Genomic DNA, 18121 nt, shown 5'->3' with positions numbered 1-18121 from the left:
TGAATTACTATGCGGCGCGGTGAGTTAAAACACACAGATTTACGTGACAAATACAATTGTTTAAAAGAAGATTAGCTCCGTTTGCACTCCCGGCTTCCTCCTCAGGAGATAGGTCAGTTCTGACCCGAGAACCACTTGCAGTCCTCTATGATACGAGAGTGAGTAGACTCCTTCCGCCCCACAAGCGGACAGTAGTAAAAGTGTGGAAGGCCGCCACAAAATACCTCGGGTGGGATAAGAAGCTCTCTGGGTTGACTCCTCTCTGGGTTAGGGACTTTCTTAAGAATGGAGCCAACTTAACAGGCTTTGTTAAATGGGAATTGATAGGGATAGAGAAGTTAGGAGATTTTTGGAGAGGGGGAACGTATATCACTTTCAAAGAGCTGCAGCAGTATTATTCAATGGGTCATGAAGAATGGCTGCGATACCTGCGACTGGGCCATGCGTTTAGGAAACACATTAGGGAGGGGATGACAGTAATAGAGGCCGGTCCGTTAGAAGATCGTGACAAGATACTCTCTATATTCTATAAAAAAATAATCAACAATGCGCCGGACCCTACGGCCGCTCCTAGACTAACATGGGAACATGATGTTGGTACTTTCGAGGATGAGCAATGGGTGGAAGTAGTCCAAGGTCCGATGGAAGTGGCGTTCCGGGCCAGATTCAGGCTTATCCAATTAAAAATTTTACATAGAGTATATTACCCCAAGTCAGTGCTTTCTCGAATGGGTAGGTGTGCAGACATGAGTTGCCATAGGGGATGTGTGTTGGAGGGATCCTTTTATCACCTCCTGTGGGAGTGCCCGAGCATTCGTGAATTTTGGAGAAAGGTTGCCCGAGTAATGACGGAGGTGGTGGGGCTTGAGGTTACGCTGGACCCCAAATGGTTCCTCCTAATTACGGAAGCGAATGAGGACTGTCCTAGACATGTGAAAACTTGGTTGGGATTGGCAGCAATAGTAGCCAAGCAAAATATAGCTAGGAAGTGGGGGGCTACATCTACCCCCACGCTGGAGAATTGGGAAAATGACCTTGATTGGTGTTGGCAAGCCAAGACAGTGATCTACAAAAGTAGAGGGTGCCCCAAGAAAGGAGAGAAAATCTGGGAAGCATGGAGGGTACACCGGGGACTCTGAAAGGGAAGTGGGGAATGGTTGTACAGCTATGCATGGTGACTTTCAAAGTCCGACATGTACAGTAAATTTGAATGTACAAAAGATTGAAGAGACTATTGCTATACTCTTTGTATATGTCATGGTTTAATAAAAGATTTATAAAAAAATAAAAAATTTGGCAATGTCCAATGGTGCACGTTTGTTTTAGATGTAAACGCTTTTCTTGGTGATCTCTTTTGTTCAGTGTCTCAAAATACATATTGTGCAACTGGGTGGGACAGTGCCCACATGCAACTATTAAGTGCAGTTTACACCAGAGTGGGAAAACTAGCCAGACTGTGACTTCTAGGTTATACTGTTACTCCGGTCCCAACCTGCCAGTAGACCTGCGACCCTTAAATGTAAAGCCCCCCTTTCTAGGGGGACTCTCACACTTTATAGCCAAGAAAGGTGATATCGAGCAACTTTTATTTTACTACTGGTTTCCCTAACCAGCTCTCCCATCTAGGGAAAGCCAAAGGGCAAATACAGTCGCCGGATGTTGGCATGTAGAGAAAAGGTGATTCCATTGTTAATGGAGCTATAATTACCTTTGGTGACAGGAAAGAGAACCTATTTTTTCAGCTGCTTAGATGACATAGGCCGTGGTATGTGCGATATGAGGTGGAGTAGGAGTTTGGAGAGCGGGGTTGAAAGCTCCTTTGTATAAGTAGAAGGTGATTGCGATGAACATATAGTTACTTAGCTACACTATGGTCTATGCTCTTACAAAGACTAGCTCATGCCCTTCTCTCAGATTCTGAGAAACTCGTGTTTTACCATTTAATGATGGATCCCTAAGAATGGTTAACTGCTTTTTGATCGCATACCAAGGCATGAATAGTTTTTTATGTGCTGTGACAGCGCCTCGTGTCAGGTTTTACACTAGGTAGCGATTGTCATGTTTTTGAATTTAAGGCTTTGTTTCTTGATACTTTTTAGGTCGAGCCTGGCTTGCCCATGCCCAGCTCTGCGAGGCATGCTTTATTAGAGTATGGACTTGAAGCCCCGCCCACTCTCCGCCCATATTTTCATTGGCTTTTGTCATTGTCCTTCATAAATGCTGGCATCTGCTTCTGATTCTTCATTTGTAAACTCCCATGAGGACTGGCCCTTTTACTTCTGTTGTTACACAGTATGTCTTATTTAGTCTGTAAGCACTATTTTCTTTAATGAGTTCCTCCTACTGAAGGCACAACATGCTTTCCCGCAACATTCAGTGCGCCATGCGCGCTTTCACTTTCCAAGCAATAGGTCTTGCATTTACAAGAATTTGAGCTATTGGCATTTTAAATGACAATGCCTTATATTTATGTGTTAATTACTAAAACAGATAAATAAAAGGCATTGTCATTTACAATGCCAATAGCTTAAACTCTCGCAAATGCGAGAACTATTGGATTGCAAATGCTTGTTTTTAAAGCAACACAAACTACCTTTAGCCTTGTACAGCAGTCCTAACAGCCTGTAAGCTACACCGAATGCATGGTTAAACACCTCTGTTTACACACTCTTCTGTCTTTTAAAATGCAAGTTATATTTATGCGGAATCCTATCAAGCAGATACACACAACACATGTGTATAAACTCTTGGTACACTGAAGGAAATCACAGCCTTCAGAGAACCTTGGCACTATACTCAATTTGACTTCCTGGTCCAGGACTATGGCTCCACTTCCAAAAGACACCCTCTCCCTCACAGCTTCCGAAGCTCTTGTGAAAAGGTGCCAGATGACTCAGCAAGTGCACTCTAAGCGTTAAGAGTAGGTATACACAAAACATGTTGTCAAGAAAAGCTTTAATGGTATGTATGCACAAACAAGGGTACAAATTCTCAATTTAAAGGAGACCATCAAATTACATTTCAAATGTGGAAAAGAAGCAGATTTCCCATTCTTGCAAGCCATTTCTATGCAACGGGTAGTTTACTTACAACAGTGCTGTCTGCATTTCTGCAAAACGTCTCTGGTGGGTTATGGGTGGCACGATGGACACTTAATGTCTTCGTCTTTTGAGTCACTAAACTGTGCCTTCCATGCTCTTTTCACTTATCTTTGAACTTGCTTCTATCCGTGGGTTCGCAATTCCAGCTCCACATGGTGTCCGTTGACAGTACTTCTGCAGCTAGTCCAAAGCCTTGGTCGTATACACACAATTAACGCAGGTCAATATTACAGATTTCACCCATCTCCCGCAACTAAAAAGAATCTGTCCATTTAGCCACTAACATTGTCTAGGTCTATTTTGGGATTCTGGAGTAAAAGACTGTGGTACTAGGCAAATGTGTCACTTGAGGGGTTTTTCTCTCTTTTACACTGGATGGGTTTGGTCATCAAGCCTCAATGCCCCTGTGGTGGGCCTAAAGAAGCCGTTTTCTACAGCTTTCTCCTTTCCATGCTGAGCGCTCCTTCCCTCTCCAAGTAAAACAAATAAAGGTTCGACCTGACAGGCTTAGTAAGGGTCATCTAAAAGAAAAGTGAGATATCACTAGGTGTTGAATGATGTCACACTTAAATGTATAGTTTCTTCGAGGGACACCTTGTGTGTATCCCGACCACAAGCCTTTGCATGGTGTCAAACTTGGAGAACGTAGCACCTTCTGGGCTCCTTAAAACTTCCACCGATGAAAGAAAAAAGGTGTAAAAATTAGGCCTAAAAGATGTCTTCATTGTAAACGACCTGAGAACGTTTGTCCCGATGGGAGCCTTTGGAACTGTTCTGTACAGCTGCAATGGATAGAGAGAGATGAAGCAATGTTAAGCACTCAACAAATCTAAACCTTTTTTATTGGTCATCTAAGATAGTTTCAAAACTATTTGTCAAGAACGGAGACCAGGTTTATAGCAGAACACCCTACTGGGTGATACGACAAAGGCATTTCTTCCATGTTTCCATGTGACTCACAGAATCCTGATGCTCAACACACCAGCTGGTGGCTAAGTACTGCATTCTTTGCATTCTTTGGATCAACAGTCACTCAGCATATCGGGGTGTTCAACCCAGGACGTTTCGATGTCAACGTTCCCTTCTAAATGACCATAAGTATTAGTAGATGGCTTCACTAGCTAAAGGCAAACAGAGAATACAGAGATACGCCAGCTCTGGGTTTTGGTATACAGGACCACAACTGCTTGTTTACACCCTCCATGCATGATAAGATGCAAGAAGCTGAATTAGTCAACATTTCATACACCTACTTCGCCATCCGACATGTGGCAGGGATCCGCTGACCACACCCCAAGTCACTTGATGGGCAGAGTGTGGTACCCTCTATCAGGCCACAAGAAGTGGTCTACCTCTGTTTCCGGCTACGTGCACATACTTACACAGAGATCCCCAGACAGAATTCCCCGTTGCGGCTTCCAGCATGGGCTGCTTGCGGGCAATGCTGACCCTTATAAGAACATCTTCCACTTTTGTCCCATTCAGCTGCAAATGAAATGTAGAAAGGCGACAGTGTGAGACTTCATAGCTTACGAACTGTGCTGTGGCAGGACAGAAAAGGATAGACCAGTTACGACCCTTTAAGATTACTAATCATAGCTGTAGTCTGTGCCCTCTTCTGCTACAAGGTCAGTATACTGCACAACCAGCCCTTCTGTCTAAGCTACAAGACAAAGAGGAATCACGCAATGCCTTTGAGAGGCAATCCCCCAGCAGTATTTTGCCTACAGCCCAGATCCTAGGCTAAGTTATGTTATTTTAGAACCCAACAGGCATCCCTAAGCATGTTCATTGTGCAGAGTGGAGTCAATTTTCGGTCGTCAGTGAGTGAGTTCCAATACCTAAATATATATATTCAACATCACTAACAACCAAGCTAGTCTGAGCTTTAACTTGCAATTTCTGTTTGTCAATCACTACTGTTAGGCCAGAACGTAATACACTTTCAAATAACTCAAGTCATTGTTCTAGTGTAGATTTGTAAACATCATATTTTTCGACAAGGCTCAAGATGAATTACCCCAAATGATGACAAGTAGTCATCATGAATTAATTTACATGAACAATCTTAAGCCCAATTTGCCTTGCGTGCAGCTCAGGCAGCACAGACAAAGTGCCAATCGCATAGGCCTAGATTAGTGAGAGCGGTGGCAGCCCAATCCAATTTTTCTATTAAAGGTTTTAAAATCTAAACTCAATTCTAAAATAAGAACATGATAATGAACTGAATATATTTTATGAATTTCGTAGGGGCTTTATAACAAGCACTGCCAACGCCAAATGGTCTTCCCTTTATAAAGTGAGTGCTAAGCTATTGGCATCCCAATGCTTGTTTGTAAAGCATAATTAAAAAATCTGAAAGAAAAACATTTGTAGATACTGGTATAAGCACAAACACACATCATAAGATCTCAACACTTATTTCAATAGTTTCAATCTTTATAATACACGCCAAGGTTTATTTTCAGACCCACGAAGGAAAGTTTAAACAGAATTTAAAAAGACTGCTGTATATGGTTCAGCTTAAAAAGAGCAGAGAGGAATAGTTGCAAATGCTTACAGAACATAACATCTGTCTGAGGAAGTGGCGGAATCTAATTTTACACAATTCAGAATTAGAACAAATGCTCCTCAGTAGAAGAGAAATTTGCTTTCCAGTCACTCTAAATAAAAATGTAGCCTTAAACACAGGCTAAGTGAGTGTAGCAGCTGACCAAGAAATTTGAAAAAAAGAATCCCAAGAGGAATCTTTATTTTCTGCTAAATCCAAAATGGGTTCCAACAATGGGCAGGAAGGAACTGGATATTGATATTAAAGGAATAACAGACATCACAAGAAGATGCTGCAATGCTTTTAATGAACTGCTGGGATACAAAGCAGTTGGGTGAAAACAAAAACGTAGTTAAAAAAAAAAGAGAAAAATAAAGGGGAGGCACTGCACAAGAGGAAACAAAATCACTTGGCTGTCCCCTAACTTTAGCTTCCATCTCCTACCTCTGCAATGGCTTGATCGGCTGATTCCATCTTTTCAAATGTCACAAAGGCGCAGCTGAAAGAGCAAAAAAAAAAAGTGTCCATCACAGGGATAGGATTTCTAGACTGTACAACTCATTTGGGATCTTAGGCCCAATCACAAAAGCATAATCTGGATCAGCTGCCACCAATGTGTCCATGGACATTTTAGTGCTGACAATTTGGAGGATTCAGAAAAGGGGGTGGTGATGAACAGAGTGCCTGAATTAAGCAGACCACTCTTACCCAGTCCAAAGATCAGGGTTTGATCCATCACCGTTTTTTAGCTCACTGCACCATCCCAGCTCAGAACTTGGCTATATGCAAATTAGTCTGTTCCTGTCCCAGTGCATGATGGGAACAGGGCAAACCAAACTACCAAGCCAATTCTTGTACTGGGAAGGAAACAAGCTTCCGGGGACCGGTTTCTGCCACTTCAGGCGTCGTCGGCCCGGCTTGCTTGAATCCTGATGGTGCAATGAGCAAGGGACTCACATCTGAGTATACCCTTCCACGCTTATGGTGGACAAAATGATTCAGAAAAGGGGGTGGTGATGAACAGAGTGCCTGAATTAAGCAGACCACTCTTACCCAGTCCAAAGATCAGGGCTTGATCCATCACCGTTTTTTAGCTCACTGCACCATCCCAGCTCAGAACTTGGCTATATGCAAATTAGTCTGTTCCTGTCCCAGTGCATGATGGGAACAGGGCAAACCAAACTACCAAGCCAATTCTTGTACTGGGAAGGAAACAAGCTTCCGGGGACCGGTTTCTGCCATTTCAGGCGTCGTCGGCCCGGCTTGCTTGAATCCTGATGGTGCAATGAGCAAGGGACTCACATCTGAGTATACCCTTCCACGCCAATTTGGAGGAGGCATTTATTGCTAATTCCTTGTTGTCCATTTTGTCCCTTCTGTGGCCTTGCACATCTGCCTTCCTCCTCTGCTTCTCCAGTTATGCGCTGAAGGAGAAGCTAGGAACCATAGGTGGGGCAATAAAGTGCTTTTATCTTATGGGTTGGTGTGTTACTTTTAAGGGAAAAAAGGGCTATGCAGAAGAATTTTATAATATTTCAAATTCAGTAATAGAACAATTTAAGCTCGGAGGACCCAAGATGTCAAGAAAGATCATGAGTTATTTCAAATTCTGCAGATGCAACAGAGAATGATCGAGATACAAATGGAGAGGCCTTGTAAATATAGCAATGACAACACTGTTGCTCCCTCCTTCAACATGGTATTGACAGAAACCCATAGAAATGCACTTTTGAATCAGGTATTTTGTCTACTATATTTTACTGTACCACCCATTGCCACTGATAGATTATTCATTACTCTCAAGCATGTCCCCGGCTGCTCTCTTACTTGCGTACTGAGTCAGTAGCAAGGTCAATGATATTTCCATAGTTGGCAAATGCACCCCGTAGCATGGTCTTGGTCATTCCTGCTCCATTCACATAGACGGTATTTCCTTTTCGTGGTGCTCTGCGGTCTGGGAAGGAGTCTGACCCTGATGGACGAAAAGGTTGGAAAACTAAAATGAATACTCAATCTTAAGTCATGGATATGTGTACTGCACTGTGAATACAAATACAATTGCACTTTGCACCTCAAATGCCAAATAAACTTTAAATGCTATATTTCGAATTTGTTCATTTAATAGTTTACAGTGTGAAATCAATTCTTAAATTCAAAACACAGCTATAAAAACGTCATAACACACTATTTTCATACAACCATAAAATAGGTGGTGGTTAATTAGACCAAAATACATCCCAACATAGCTGACACTTCCATGGACATTCTGGTACTTTTAGTTATTTTCTGGTCCATGTTATGAAAAAGTAAAAGTGGGTGTGTGCCCAGATTTCTTCATGCGTGCATGATACATACATATAACTTTCAGAAGTAATTGACTGTAAAGAGTATTGAACATGATGACTTACCACCCCTTATGCTGCTGATTGGGTCTGCAGGCTGATCTCGGCTAGTATCCCAATTTTATCAGTCTTGCTTAACTTTGAAATCATTTAGTTTGGATGGGACATGAATGGCCTGAGAGGGCGGTTTGGGTCACGCCATAAAGGACAAAGTATGCACTCAAGTGAAGCTTGTCTCTCAAAACCACCGGCATAAACTGCTGCATTATAAGATCATACACCGCGCATACACTACCCCACATGGCCAAGTGAAAATTGACCACGCGCATTTGCATCACTGGCCTGTGCTCAATGCTGCCCACACAGACTTTGCACATTTCGCATGGAACTGTCCTGTTATTCAATCATATTGGACACATCGATCTCGGAGATGACAGAGCTCATTGTTGAACCCGACCCCTTGATGGCATTGTTCGGTTATGTCAAGCCTCTCCCACTTCTTTTTAGGGGCTTTACTGCCATTGCGTTGTTGCTGTCCATACACCAGATCGCCATATGTTGGGGTAGTAGCAGAGCCCCCACCAAGGATGCCTGGATAAATGGCTTGATTACTGTGACACCGCAAACGAAGTCTCATCGCAATCTCTAGTGTCCAGAACCAAGGACACTTGGGAACCTTTAGGTGACTATTAGCTAACTCTGCAAGATGAAATGTCTGAAGGTGGTGCTAGTTCAGGCCCACACTCTTAGTTCCACTAACTACCTCTCATTTCAACATGAAGCCCCTACAATGCCTTTTCTTATTGTTTACAGTTAGCTTATATTGTATCCCATTGACATTCCAGCCCAAATTTGTTCCTTTAATGCTATTACATTTTTGTGTATATGTCTTTCCTTTGTGTACACCGGTGTGCAATGTGTGTCTTCCTTGACAATGTTCTACGTTTGTTTTTTTGTGAAATGCAAGTCTTTTTTAAATTAAAAAAAAAGACTATTGCATATAAAATAATCCGCACTACAAAGAAGACTTTCAGTACTGGCTGAGCACTAACTGACTACAAAGAACACAGAAACTATCAGCTGCCCTTAATAGAGGCCACGGTATGAAATCTAAACTGGCTGATTCTTGGCTGGTACTAAACCAATTTTGACTTAATGACCAGCATACAGACACCGGTATCCTGACAAGGTATGAATACCATTTCCTGATGGCTGCCAACAAGCATGAACTATGTGAATATTTCAAACCTACTTCAATGTTCAAATTCCAATCTCTCTGGCCGCGATGCTTACCCCAGTATCATATCTGTTACTTCATGGATGCTCTTCACACGCAGCTGATGGACTGGCTTAATCCACAGGCGACTTAGAAGTCTATGACTGGATGTGCTCTCTCAAAGTATTTTTTCCTTATTGGAGTGTGGATGACCACCAGCAAACTGAAGTTAATTTACCCGATAATGGAGAGAATGTTAATCACAATAAATTCCTTCCGTTGAACAAACTTTCTGTGTTCTCCCATGGGTACCATTTCTAACCATAATGTGCCAACTGTACTATGTTTTATGACAGGAGTCCACCACGAGCAATTCTTGGGAGGTATTAATAGCTTGCTTGACAGCTGCTACTAAGTAGAAGCTAGTGTTACAGTCACCAAAGCAACCAATATACCTAGAGTGGATAGGGTAAACAGTAATCAAAAACAACAAGTTTCCTCTAGGTTTCACTTAGCAACATAATTATTGAAAATAATTCTATGACTGCAAATCAGTACTATATTGGAATTATGAATGTCAGTCCTGGCTTATGCGCTCGAATGATGATCCTCATTGTAAAATTGTGGAGATTGCCGACGTGATGGGGAGCACTCCAGGAACAATGAGGCTGCTGAAATATAGTGGCAGCCAACAAAAAGGTAGCGATGCAGGTGTTTAACCTTGTGAACAATAACAACACAAGTCCAGCAGCAACTGCCAAACGGCAGCCTCCGTCTATCTAGATCTCGGCATCCTCTTAACATGTTTGTGACATTTTTACTGTTAAATTACATCAACCCAACAGCATCTGTGGCATTATGACAGACATTGCTGCCATCATATGTAAGGCAGGGTAAGTGTGAGGACTGGATGAAAATGACAAGCTGATGTTTGAGATTTAATGTGTATTTCCTACAAATTCAAGCTTTTATTTGAGCCAGAAGTAGGATTTTAACAAAAAATGGCAAGCTTTTGTTTGGTGAAATTTACTTTCTTTATCCAAAACAAAAAGCGCATATTTGACATCAGTATGTATTTTCGGAACCTGATAATGTGATGCCTGAAGATGGAGTGATTGATTATCCATAGTACTGTTTATTTAAAGCATATATAATATTTCATGCTGGATTGTAGAGACTTATTGCTGATGTAGTTTCCTTGGGGTTAGATGCTGCTTGTTACTAAGGTTTCTATTCAATTACTTATGTGGTTGCTATTTCATATTTATAAAGCTACTTTATGTTATTTCTGTTGATGACTGCCTAATGCACTGGGCTGGTCAGTACTGTCACTATGTACCCCTTCTAACATGGTGAAAAGAAAATCCAAAAACTAATGTTCCTGGAGAAAGTGGAACATGGCATTAAATATACACATGACCACGCCACAGAAGTGTTGCCCAGGCCCTGTAATGGATACTCATGTCAGAATATAGTCACATGGCATACCCAAATGAATGTATTAAGCTTCACCACAGCTGCAGGAGGATGGACGATTAATATATTCAGCACCAGAAAACTAAAGTCACAGCAAGTACCCTTTTCTACTTCAGCATTGGATTTTTCAAAGCAGCAATTACTTAGGGAGGTGGAACAGTTAGACTTCAGAATAAGAAAATAAACTCATGTTCAACATGTCATGTTCCCATTTGGTTGTGCCTCTGAGTTAGGCAATAATGTTTCATACATTTCCAATATGCTGCCTTCACAATTTCTTGGAGAGATGGGTTCATGAAGATTTGCTCTTCCGACCGGGAGTCTCACTGCTTCAACTATGTTTGTTCATGAGTTTGCTTTTAATGGAATATTTTATTGCAACATAAAGAAAAGCTATTGTTATGGCCTCTTGACAGAGGGGATCTTTTGCAAGGTTCACAGACTACAAACAATTGATTGGTTTATCTAAGCTATCTTGTTGCGTCAATAAAATACTCTAGGATGTGTTGACCGATTGAGAAGCACCAACCATCAGAGTGCAAGTGATTACTGGGTCGAAAGAGATCGCTTTCGGGACAACAGTTAACTGTGGGAACTGTACATGGTGAACACTGCTATGGTTTTGTGTGTGCTAATCCACTGCTGAGCATATTGTACCATCTTTATGGAAGCATTTTGTGTTAGTTAATAAAAAGGTGTTTAAAAAAAAAATACCCTAAAACACTTAACATCTGATGCGTGCAGCAGCCTATAAGGATAAATGGGTTTTGAAAAGAAATTAGGCAAGCACAGAAATAATTAATGTAATGATCGCTGTCAACTATGGGACAAAATTTGTGCCAGATCACCATTCCCTCGCACACGAAAATACGTTATCTCATTGACCCTTCTTCTGGAGGCAACACGCAACAGTTCAACATATGAAACTAATGGTGGCTCTAATATTGAAAACTAAATCCCATGTGGAATTAAAAACCAGCAGCTCCTCAGACTAATCCCTGGAAAGGAAGAATATCAAAGGGAGGAGAAAGGCATGAAAAGTAAATATATATTATGAAAGGAGCGTGACGTAAGAAGCCACCAGCAGTAACAAGTATTGCCACAGAGATAGGTTACAGCTGCAGTAATCAGAAGACTATACTTGTAACAGGAAACTCCACAAGGGATACGCTGGTAGAGGGTCTTTCAACAGTGAAAACTTTTTATGGCAGGAGTGATTTTCTTATACAATACTCACTTCGGAAGTCTCGGTCCCGCTCTCGGTCTCCTCTATCCCGCTCTCGGTCTCTGTCACTTCTGTCCCGTTCTCTGTCACCTCTGTCAGCACGGTCCCCACGGTCTCCTCTTTCACGGTCTCTTTCTCGGTCTCGATCTCGGTCCCTCTCGCGGCTCCGGTCGAACGAGTCTCGGTCAGGATGCCGGGCACTATCTCTCTCTGGGTCTTTTTCTGCATCAAGGCTCTCTTCTGCCTCTTTGTCTGCTTCACGGATCTGGTCACTAGAACTGACAAAGCTGTATAAAGAGAGAGAGTAACAATGAGAGAGAAAGTGGGTAACTGCATGTCAATCACTGTTAAGACATCACTATGCGGGAGAAAATGTAAATACATTTTCTGCTGACTTTAACGTCCTAGTCTTGAAATTATAGATTAACTTTGAGATTGTATCAGGTTAAACAGAAATTCCCATCCAAACCGTGCAGAGGAAAACAGATAATTCAACTGCTTTAGATGGGTGGTAGAGATTCTTATGGGCACCAAGAACTGGTCATAGAGGAACCTGAATACCTGGCAGTTGCTCACTCCGAACTAGGTGAAATGTAGCAGAGATTATAGTGGGAAGGAACCCTCCTACATGCGCAAATATCCATCACGACTGACTATATTTAATTAAATCTCTATTCTGAAGATAATAAGTTCAAGAGTATTAGGTCAATGACAACCAGTATCTTCTATTGCTCCTTCCGCAGGTGCAAGCATTCTGGAAAACAGTGTAGGCTGGAATTTTAGCTACTGTAGCCTCTACTCTGATAACTAGTACAATAAACAACCATGTGTGTGTGTGTTCACACACTTACCCTGGTCCATAACTTCATCCCATCTCTTCACTCACCTTTCATAGAGAGACTTCCTCTGCAACCGTCTTGAAGACTGAGGAAAGGTAATTGAAAGAAAACATGAGTCGCATAAAGCAAACGCAAAAATGGAACTACATTTCAAAGGCTATTTATTTCCAACAGGTTACCCAGCAGGAATATGTTGTAATATTATTTATTTCTAAAGTGCAACAGTTATACCAAGGGGATGTCATGGCGCTGAGTAATTGCCTGTACTGACAACTGAGATAAACTAAACAACAGACATTGTACCATCCATCAGCCCGGAAAAGGCAAGTTTTGACTCTCTTTCTAAACCTGGTATGATTATCAATAAGTAGAATCTCAAAAGAAGGGAATTTCACTGAGCCGCGACCAGATACGAAAAAGCCTGACCCTCGGATCTGACTCTCCCATATGCGCTTGGTTTTAGCTAGGGCCAGATTACGAGATCTCCGATCACGAGTGGGTTAATAAAATTCCATCATGGCTTGCAGGAACTCTGGACCCTCGTTATGCAGAGCTTTAAGAGCATAGCATAAGGGTTTGAAATTAAGTTACTTGCGCATAGACAGTCAAGGTAGAGATTCTAAACAGGCTGAAGCAGATCCAAACCTGTCCATATTGCAGATTAACTTGCCCGCTGCGCTTTGGATTACCTGCAGTCTTGGATTAACTGCACTCTGTAAAAGACTAAGAGCCCGATTTAGATCTTGGCGGATGGGTTACACCGTCACAATAGGGATGGATATCCTGTCCGCCGAAATAAAAATCCTATAGGATATTACGGCGTGAAGGATATCCGTCACCATTGTGGTGGAGTAACCGGTCTACCAAGATCTAAATCAGGCTCCAATTCCTTATCTAACCAGGCTCTGACGTTTTTAACAGGGTTTTAATCTAAGGAAGACGCAATCATGTAATTGGGAAGAACATGTGATGGACCTGGAATCAGAGTCTGACAACATGAATATCGCAGACTCCCAACCATATTAATATGTTACCGGCATGTGTAGCTGTAGATCAACCCACTCTGCATACTCCTGCCATCTAGTGTTGGGCTCGAACCGTTACAACTTGATTTTCTTCTAAGAAGCCTTTCGAGTCACAGGGTATAGTGCCTCCTATGACTAGCAATGTGCTTGTGCATCAACTCCATAGTCGGATTGTTTTGTTACGCTATGGGTCTCTCCAGTACTCCATTCCCTATGGCCTAGGACAATCCTTCTGGGCATCCAGTTTTCACCTCCTCCGTCGTGGTCCCTTCATCGGATCCGTGTCTTCGCGTCCATCGACGCTAAGCGTGGGGATTTGCCCCTCTTGGTCCTCTTTTGTAGAGTCTGGTGCTCGAGAATGCAAGCATCATGATGGAAAAAAATTCCCTCTTGCTCCTGTCCACAGAGACACCCCAAATACTCATGGCCAGATCAGCACGCAGTTTAAACCCTCTGCTGTCGCCGGAGCATAACAATGGAGCAGCACCGACACGATGATACCCTAGACATCTCCGGGGTACACATTGAAGAAGAAGTGGAAAGATAAGATGAGGTCGAGCAAGTTGCGTCCTTCAGCCCGGAACCAGGTTCCTTCTAGGACTCCTAGGTCCCAGACCCGCTGCTCATGCCAGGCCTGCATCACAGGGCGACAACTGTGAGTACTACTTCTCCTCACCAATTCCTTCACTGCCCCTGGGGCCAGGCGTCAAACCCATAATCAGAGATACAGCCATTCGGGCCGCCACTGCCCCCTTGATCTATGGGCTTCAGAGCAGACTCTGACCCCGGCACTGAGCAAGAGAACAGGATCTGACCTCTCTCAACAAACTCTGGGGTCTCTGTCAATATTAACAAGCATTTGCAATGCAATAGGTCTCGCATTAATAAAGTTTGAGCTATTGGCATTGCTAAATAATGCAACACCGATAGCTCAAACTTTAATAATGCGAGACCTATTGCATTGCAAATGCTTGTTTATATAGCATGAACTCTACAAGAAGGTATTGGAGCGCAGTTAAATTACACAACGACAGGGGACATTCATTTGTGGTAGGCACGGAGAGATTAAGTGATGTCTCAACATCCTGTGATTCTGGGCACAACGCCGGGACTCGAACCTGGTTCCCAGCTCCAAAGTCATCACTCCCTAGCTGTTATGCCACAAATAAGCCGCTATCAAAAAGAGCTCAGTGGTGTCTGCGGTAGAGGCCTTCCATGCAACAGGATGGTCTCTCAGAACCGTCCACACCTTTGAGGCGGAGCAAGTCCGTGCTAACTGGCTGAGTCCATATAAACACTATCCTGGGGTGGGGTAGGGTGGAAGGCACAATGGTGCCAGGGGGCACCGAGCAATGAAAATTGGTATTACGAATCAGTGTTGCCCAAAAGGTGCTGGTGGGAGCGAGGGAGGGTGAGAGTTACTGCAGGAAGAGCTAACCTGGTTAGGGACCAACCACCTCCTCAATGCCTCAAACTAACCTCTTGCGCCTCACCCAGACCTGAGGCAGGTACGATGCGGGGCACTTAAGGGGAGTTTCCCCTACTCTGTTTCATCCTACCTGTGCCCTTTTTCATTGATGTACAGAACGACTGGGGTTGCAGTATGACATCACAGAGTTGATACATTTTACATCTTTAGTTCCTCAATAGTAATTGGCTACGAGAGAGAGCGCCAGGAGTATAGACTTCCAGGAGTGGAAACTACCAGAAGTAAACTGTCAAAATAGATCTTCCCTTCTGTTGCTGTCTTCATATCCCAAGAGATAGAGTGGCAAGAGCAGTGCCAGGGGTCCCAAAAGGTAAGCCGGGTATTGGAGCTGCTACACCGTGCTGACTGCTGACCCTAACCACTGACAGGTTACCCCTTTTTTATCTTTTTATTTTAATATCGGGATTGTAACTTTAAAAAAAAGTCACATTAGGCCCCTGCACTCATCGTCTGTATTCAATGATTCTGTCTCCAATTCATGGTGTGTGTAACCTGTGAGCTATGGTAGAAGCATTATTACACAAGGAGTAAGGCAGCTAGGCAGTTTATCGACCTCCTCCCAACACACTTGACTCCTGCTCCAACACCACTGAGGATAGATTAGGCTGCACACCTTTTGCACTGGTTCAATATGTTGACATTGAAAACGTAGGAACCGTTTCACGAGCAGTAATGGCAAATGCTGTTAAGGGCTTCGCAAGTCTAATATGTTCGGAGTGAAGATTAGGATTAGCAATGAGGAAAATATATTTAAAATGGCAATATCTACATTTCTCCCTCTATACGGGGGCGGGAGGGAGGGCTTTATTTAATCTTAATCCCTTTGAACTAAAGAGGAGAATTTAGCAACATGCCAGCAAATAAGAGCATGTTCAAAGAGGTGGTTAAAGATAAATTAATGAGAAAATTGCTTTAGGCAAAGGCAGCACAGTACAGACCCAATAAAACAAAATATACTTTTCACGTAAAAGTCACGCCCAGGTCAGGGATGTTTTATTTTGTTATTTGGAGTGTGAAGCTAGGCAGGAGCACGGGTGGACCATCCATATGGGAGAGCAAGGTGGTCGCCTAGGAAGCAAAGTGGGGTTGCTACCTCTGGTAAAAGACAAGAGAAACGAGACCTGTAGCATTTGTAATATTGTTTTAATGGTTTCTTTTTGACGTCATTATCGGTAGTCAGTGCTCCTTAAACACTGCGACTAGGATCGGCGAGAATCGCAGCTGTGAGATCCCTTGCTTCTGCCTGTCCAAGCAGGGGCGCCATTCATTTTCCAAGTGAAGAGCAGCGCAGGGGGATACAGGGAGTTCACAGAATTCCAAACGAGACACCCACCGGCGCGCTGCCTGCGGATCCCATGGCAGAAGGGGAGAGGGGTGCGGGCGCTGCGAGGACAGAGCTTGTACATGACACCCACCGGAGCGCTGCCTGCGGATCCCATGGCAGGGAGGGAGGGCGGGGGTGCGAGGACAGAGCTTGTGATCTAGCAGCACCTCTATCAGTTTCCGAGGCTGCTGCTGAGGTCCAGGAGGGAGGCGAGGGTTTGCTGTTAGCAGCACTCGCTCTCTCTAAGAACTTGAACAAAGTTGAATAATATTCACAATTTTACACATTTGCTAGCGTGGTAGATATGCGTCTCTTCCAACCGTGCGCATCATAAGAAGATTACAGCTGTGGCCTCGGGCTATGCTTGGCATGCTGTAGCTGCTGGGCACAGGGGCCCCTTGTCAGGCAGACACTTCAGTTCCCATGCTCTTCCCGTAGCCCTACATTTTGAAAGTCTGCCTCGAGTCTGCTGGGAAGCAAGCACGTCTTTATACAGCAGCAGCTCCTATTGGACTCGTATGGCGGATGTTTCTGTGCGAGTGGTGCGCGTGCGCCACTGCGACACACGTGACGGCCTATTGGTGTCTATTATGCGCACCAAGCGCGTAATAGACACCAGTAGGCCATGGGCGGAGCAATGCGCCCGCCTGTGGCCTATTGCGTGCAGTCTTTCATTAAAAGACGCACGCAAAGGCCAATAGCTGCCCACAGAAGGAAAAGCACACGCACGAGCGTGTGTGATTCCTAAGGCAGTTTGAAAACCCCGTTTTTCGATTACAAAATGCGCTCGCGCTGCGAAGCACTGCTACGCAGTGCAACGCAAGGCGCGAGCCCTAAAAATGGCCTCGAAGATGAAAAACCCTTCAGCACACAGGTGGCTGTCCATGTCAGACTCAGAGGATCAGGAGCTGCTGATCCTTCAACACCTTCAAGAGAAGCTGGACTCTCAACAGCAAAGACCCAGCATCCCCAGATGGGTAAAACCACAGCAAAACCTTCACAAAAGGTTAAGGAGACACTCCCTCACAAGCAGAAGCTGACGTTTGAAGAGTAACTAAGATTGGGACCCCCTCCACCTCCAAAACCTAAGAAGCTTCACGACAGAGGCACCAGTCCACTGCCCTCAAGACCTGCTCTCCAACCGTACCGTCTCCTCCACTTCCTCCTCAATCCCATCCACCACCGCAGTGGCCACTGCTTCCTTCCCCAGAGGGCTCCGAACAGTCTTCCTATGGGCTTATATCCTTATGATGCTCTACATGAGCCAGAACTCCAGGATGACCTATGGGAGGATTATGGAGGCTGACCCTAATCTATACCTTGTCAAATGTTCCCCTCCCGACAATACCACCTCTTACCGTACGATAATCCACAGCGTGGCCACCTTTTGCATTGTGGATCTATATACAATTCTATAAGAGGAGCACTTTCTGGTGGAAAAGCTCTTCCATGCCCAGTGCGCCACACACTTCTTGCCCAATCTTAAGGAGATGCTTCAGCCTACTTAGGAGGCCTTCAAAGACACAGTCAAGG

At 43.8% G+C, this 18121-nt stretch overlaps 1 protein-coding gene across 5 annotated transcripts in view; it reads right to left on the bottom strand.

Moving 5' to 3' along the window:
- Window positions 1-2938: 2938 nt before the first annotated feature.
- Window positions 2939-18121, bottom strand: part of NELFE (negative elongation factor complex member E) — a 66084-nt gene continuing 50901 nt past the window's right edge. For all 5 annotated transcript variants that reach the window (XM_078645902.1, XM_078645901.1, XM_078645899.1 and 2 more), the window contains 6 exons: window positions 12798-12835; window positions 11924-12198; window positions 7480-7624; window positions 6097-6151; window positions 4484-4586; window positions 2939-3883 (listed from right to left, as the gene is read on the bottom strand). In XM_078645902.1, the coding sequence (XP_078502028.1) occupies window positions 3810-3883; window positions 4484-4586; window positions 6097-6151; window positions 7480-7624; window positions 11924-12198; window positions 12798-12835 (690 nt within the window). In that variant the 3' untranslated portion in view covers window positions 2939-3809. The remainder of the gene's footprint in view (window positions 3884-4483; window positions 4587-6096; window positions 6152-7479; window positions 7625-11923; window positions 12199-12797; window positions 12836-18121) is intronic.

This window comes from Lissotriton helveticus, chromosome 5_1 (assembly GCF_964261635.1).
Source record: "Lissotriton helveticus chromosome 5_1, aLisHel1.1, whole genome shotgun sequence".
NCBI classification, from domain to species: Eukaryota; Metazoa; Chordata; class Amphibia; order Caudata; family Salamandridae; genus Lissotriton; species Lissotriton helveticus.
Note: the sequence above shows the minus strand (reverse complement) of the source record. Positions and strands in the feature narration are given on the sequence as shown.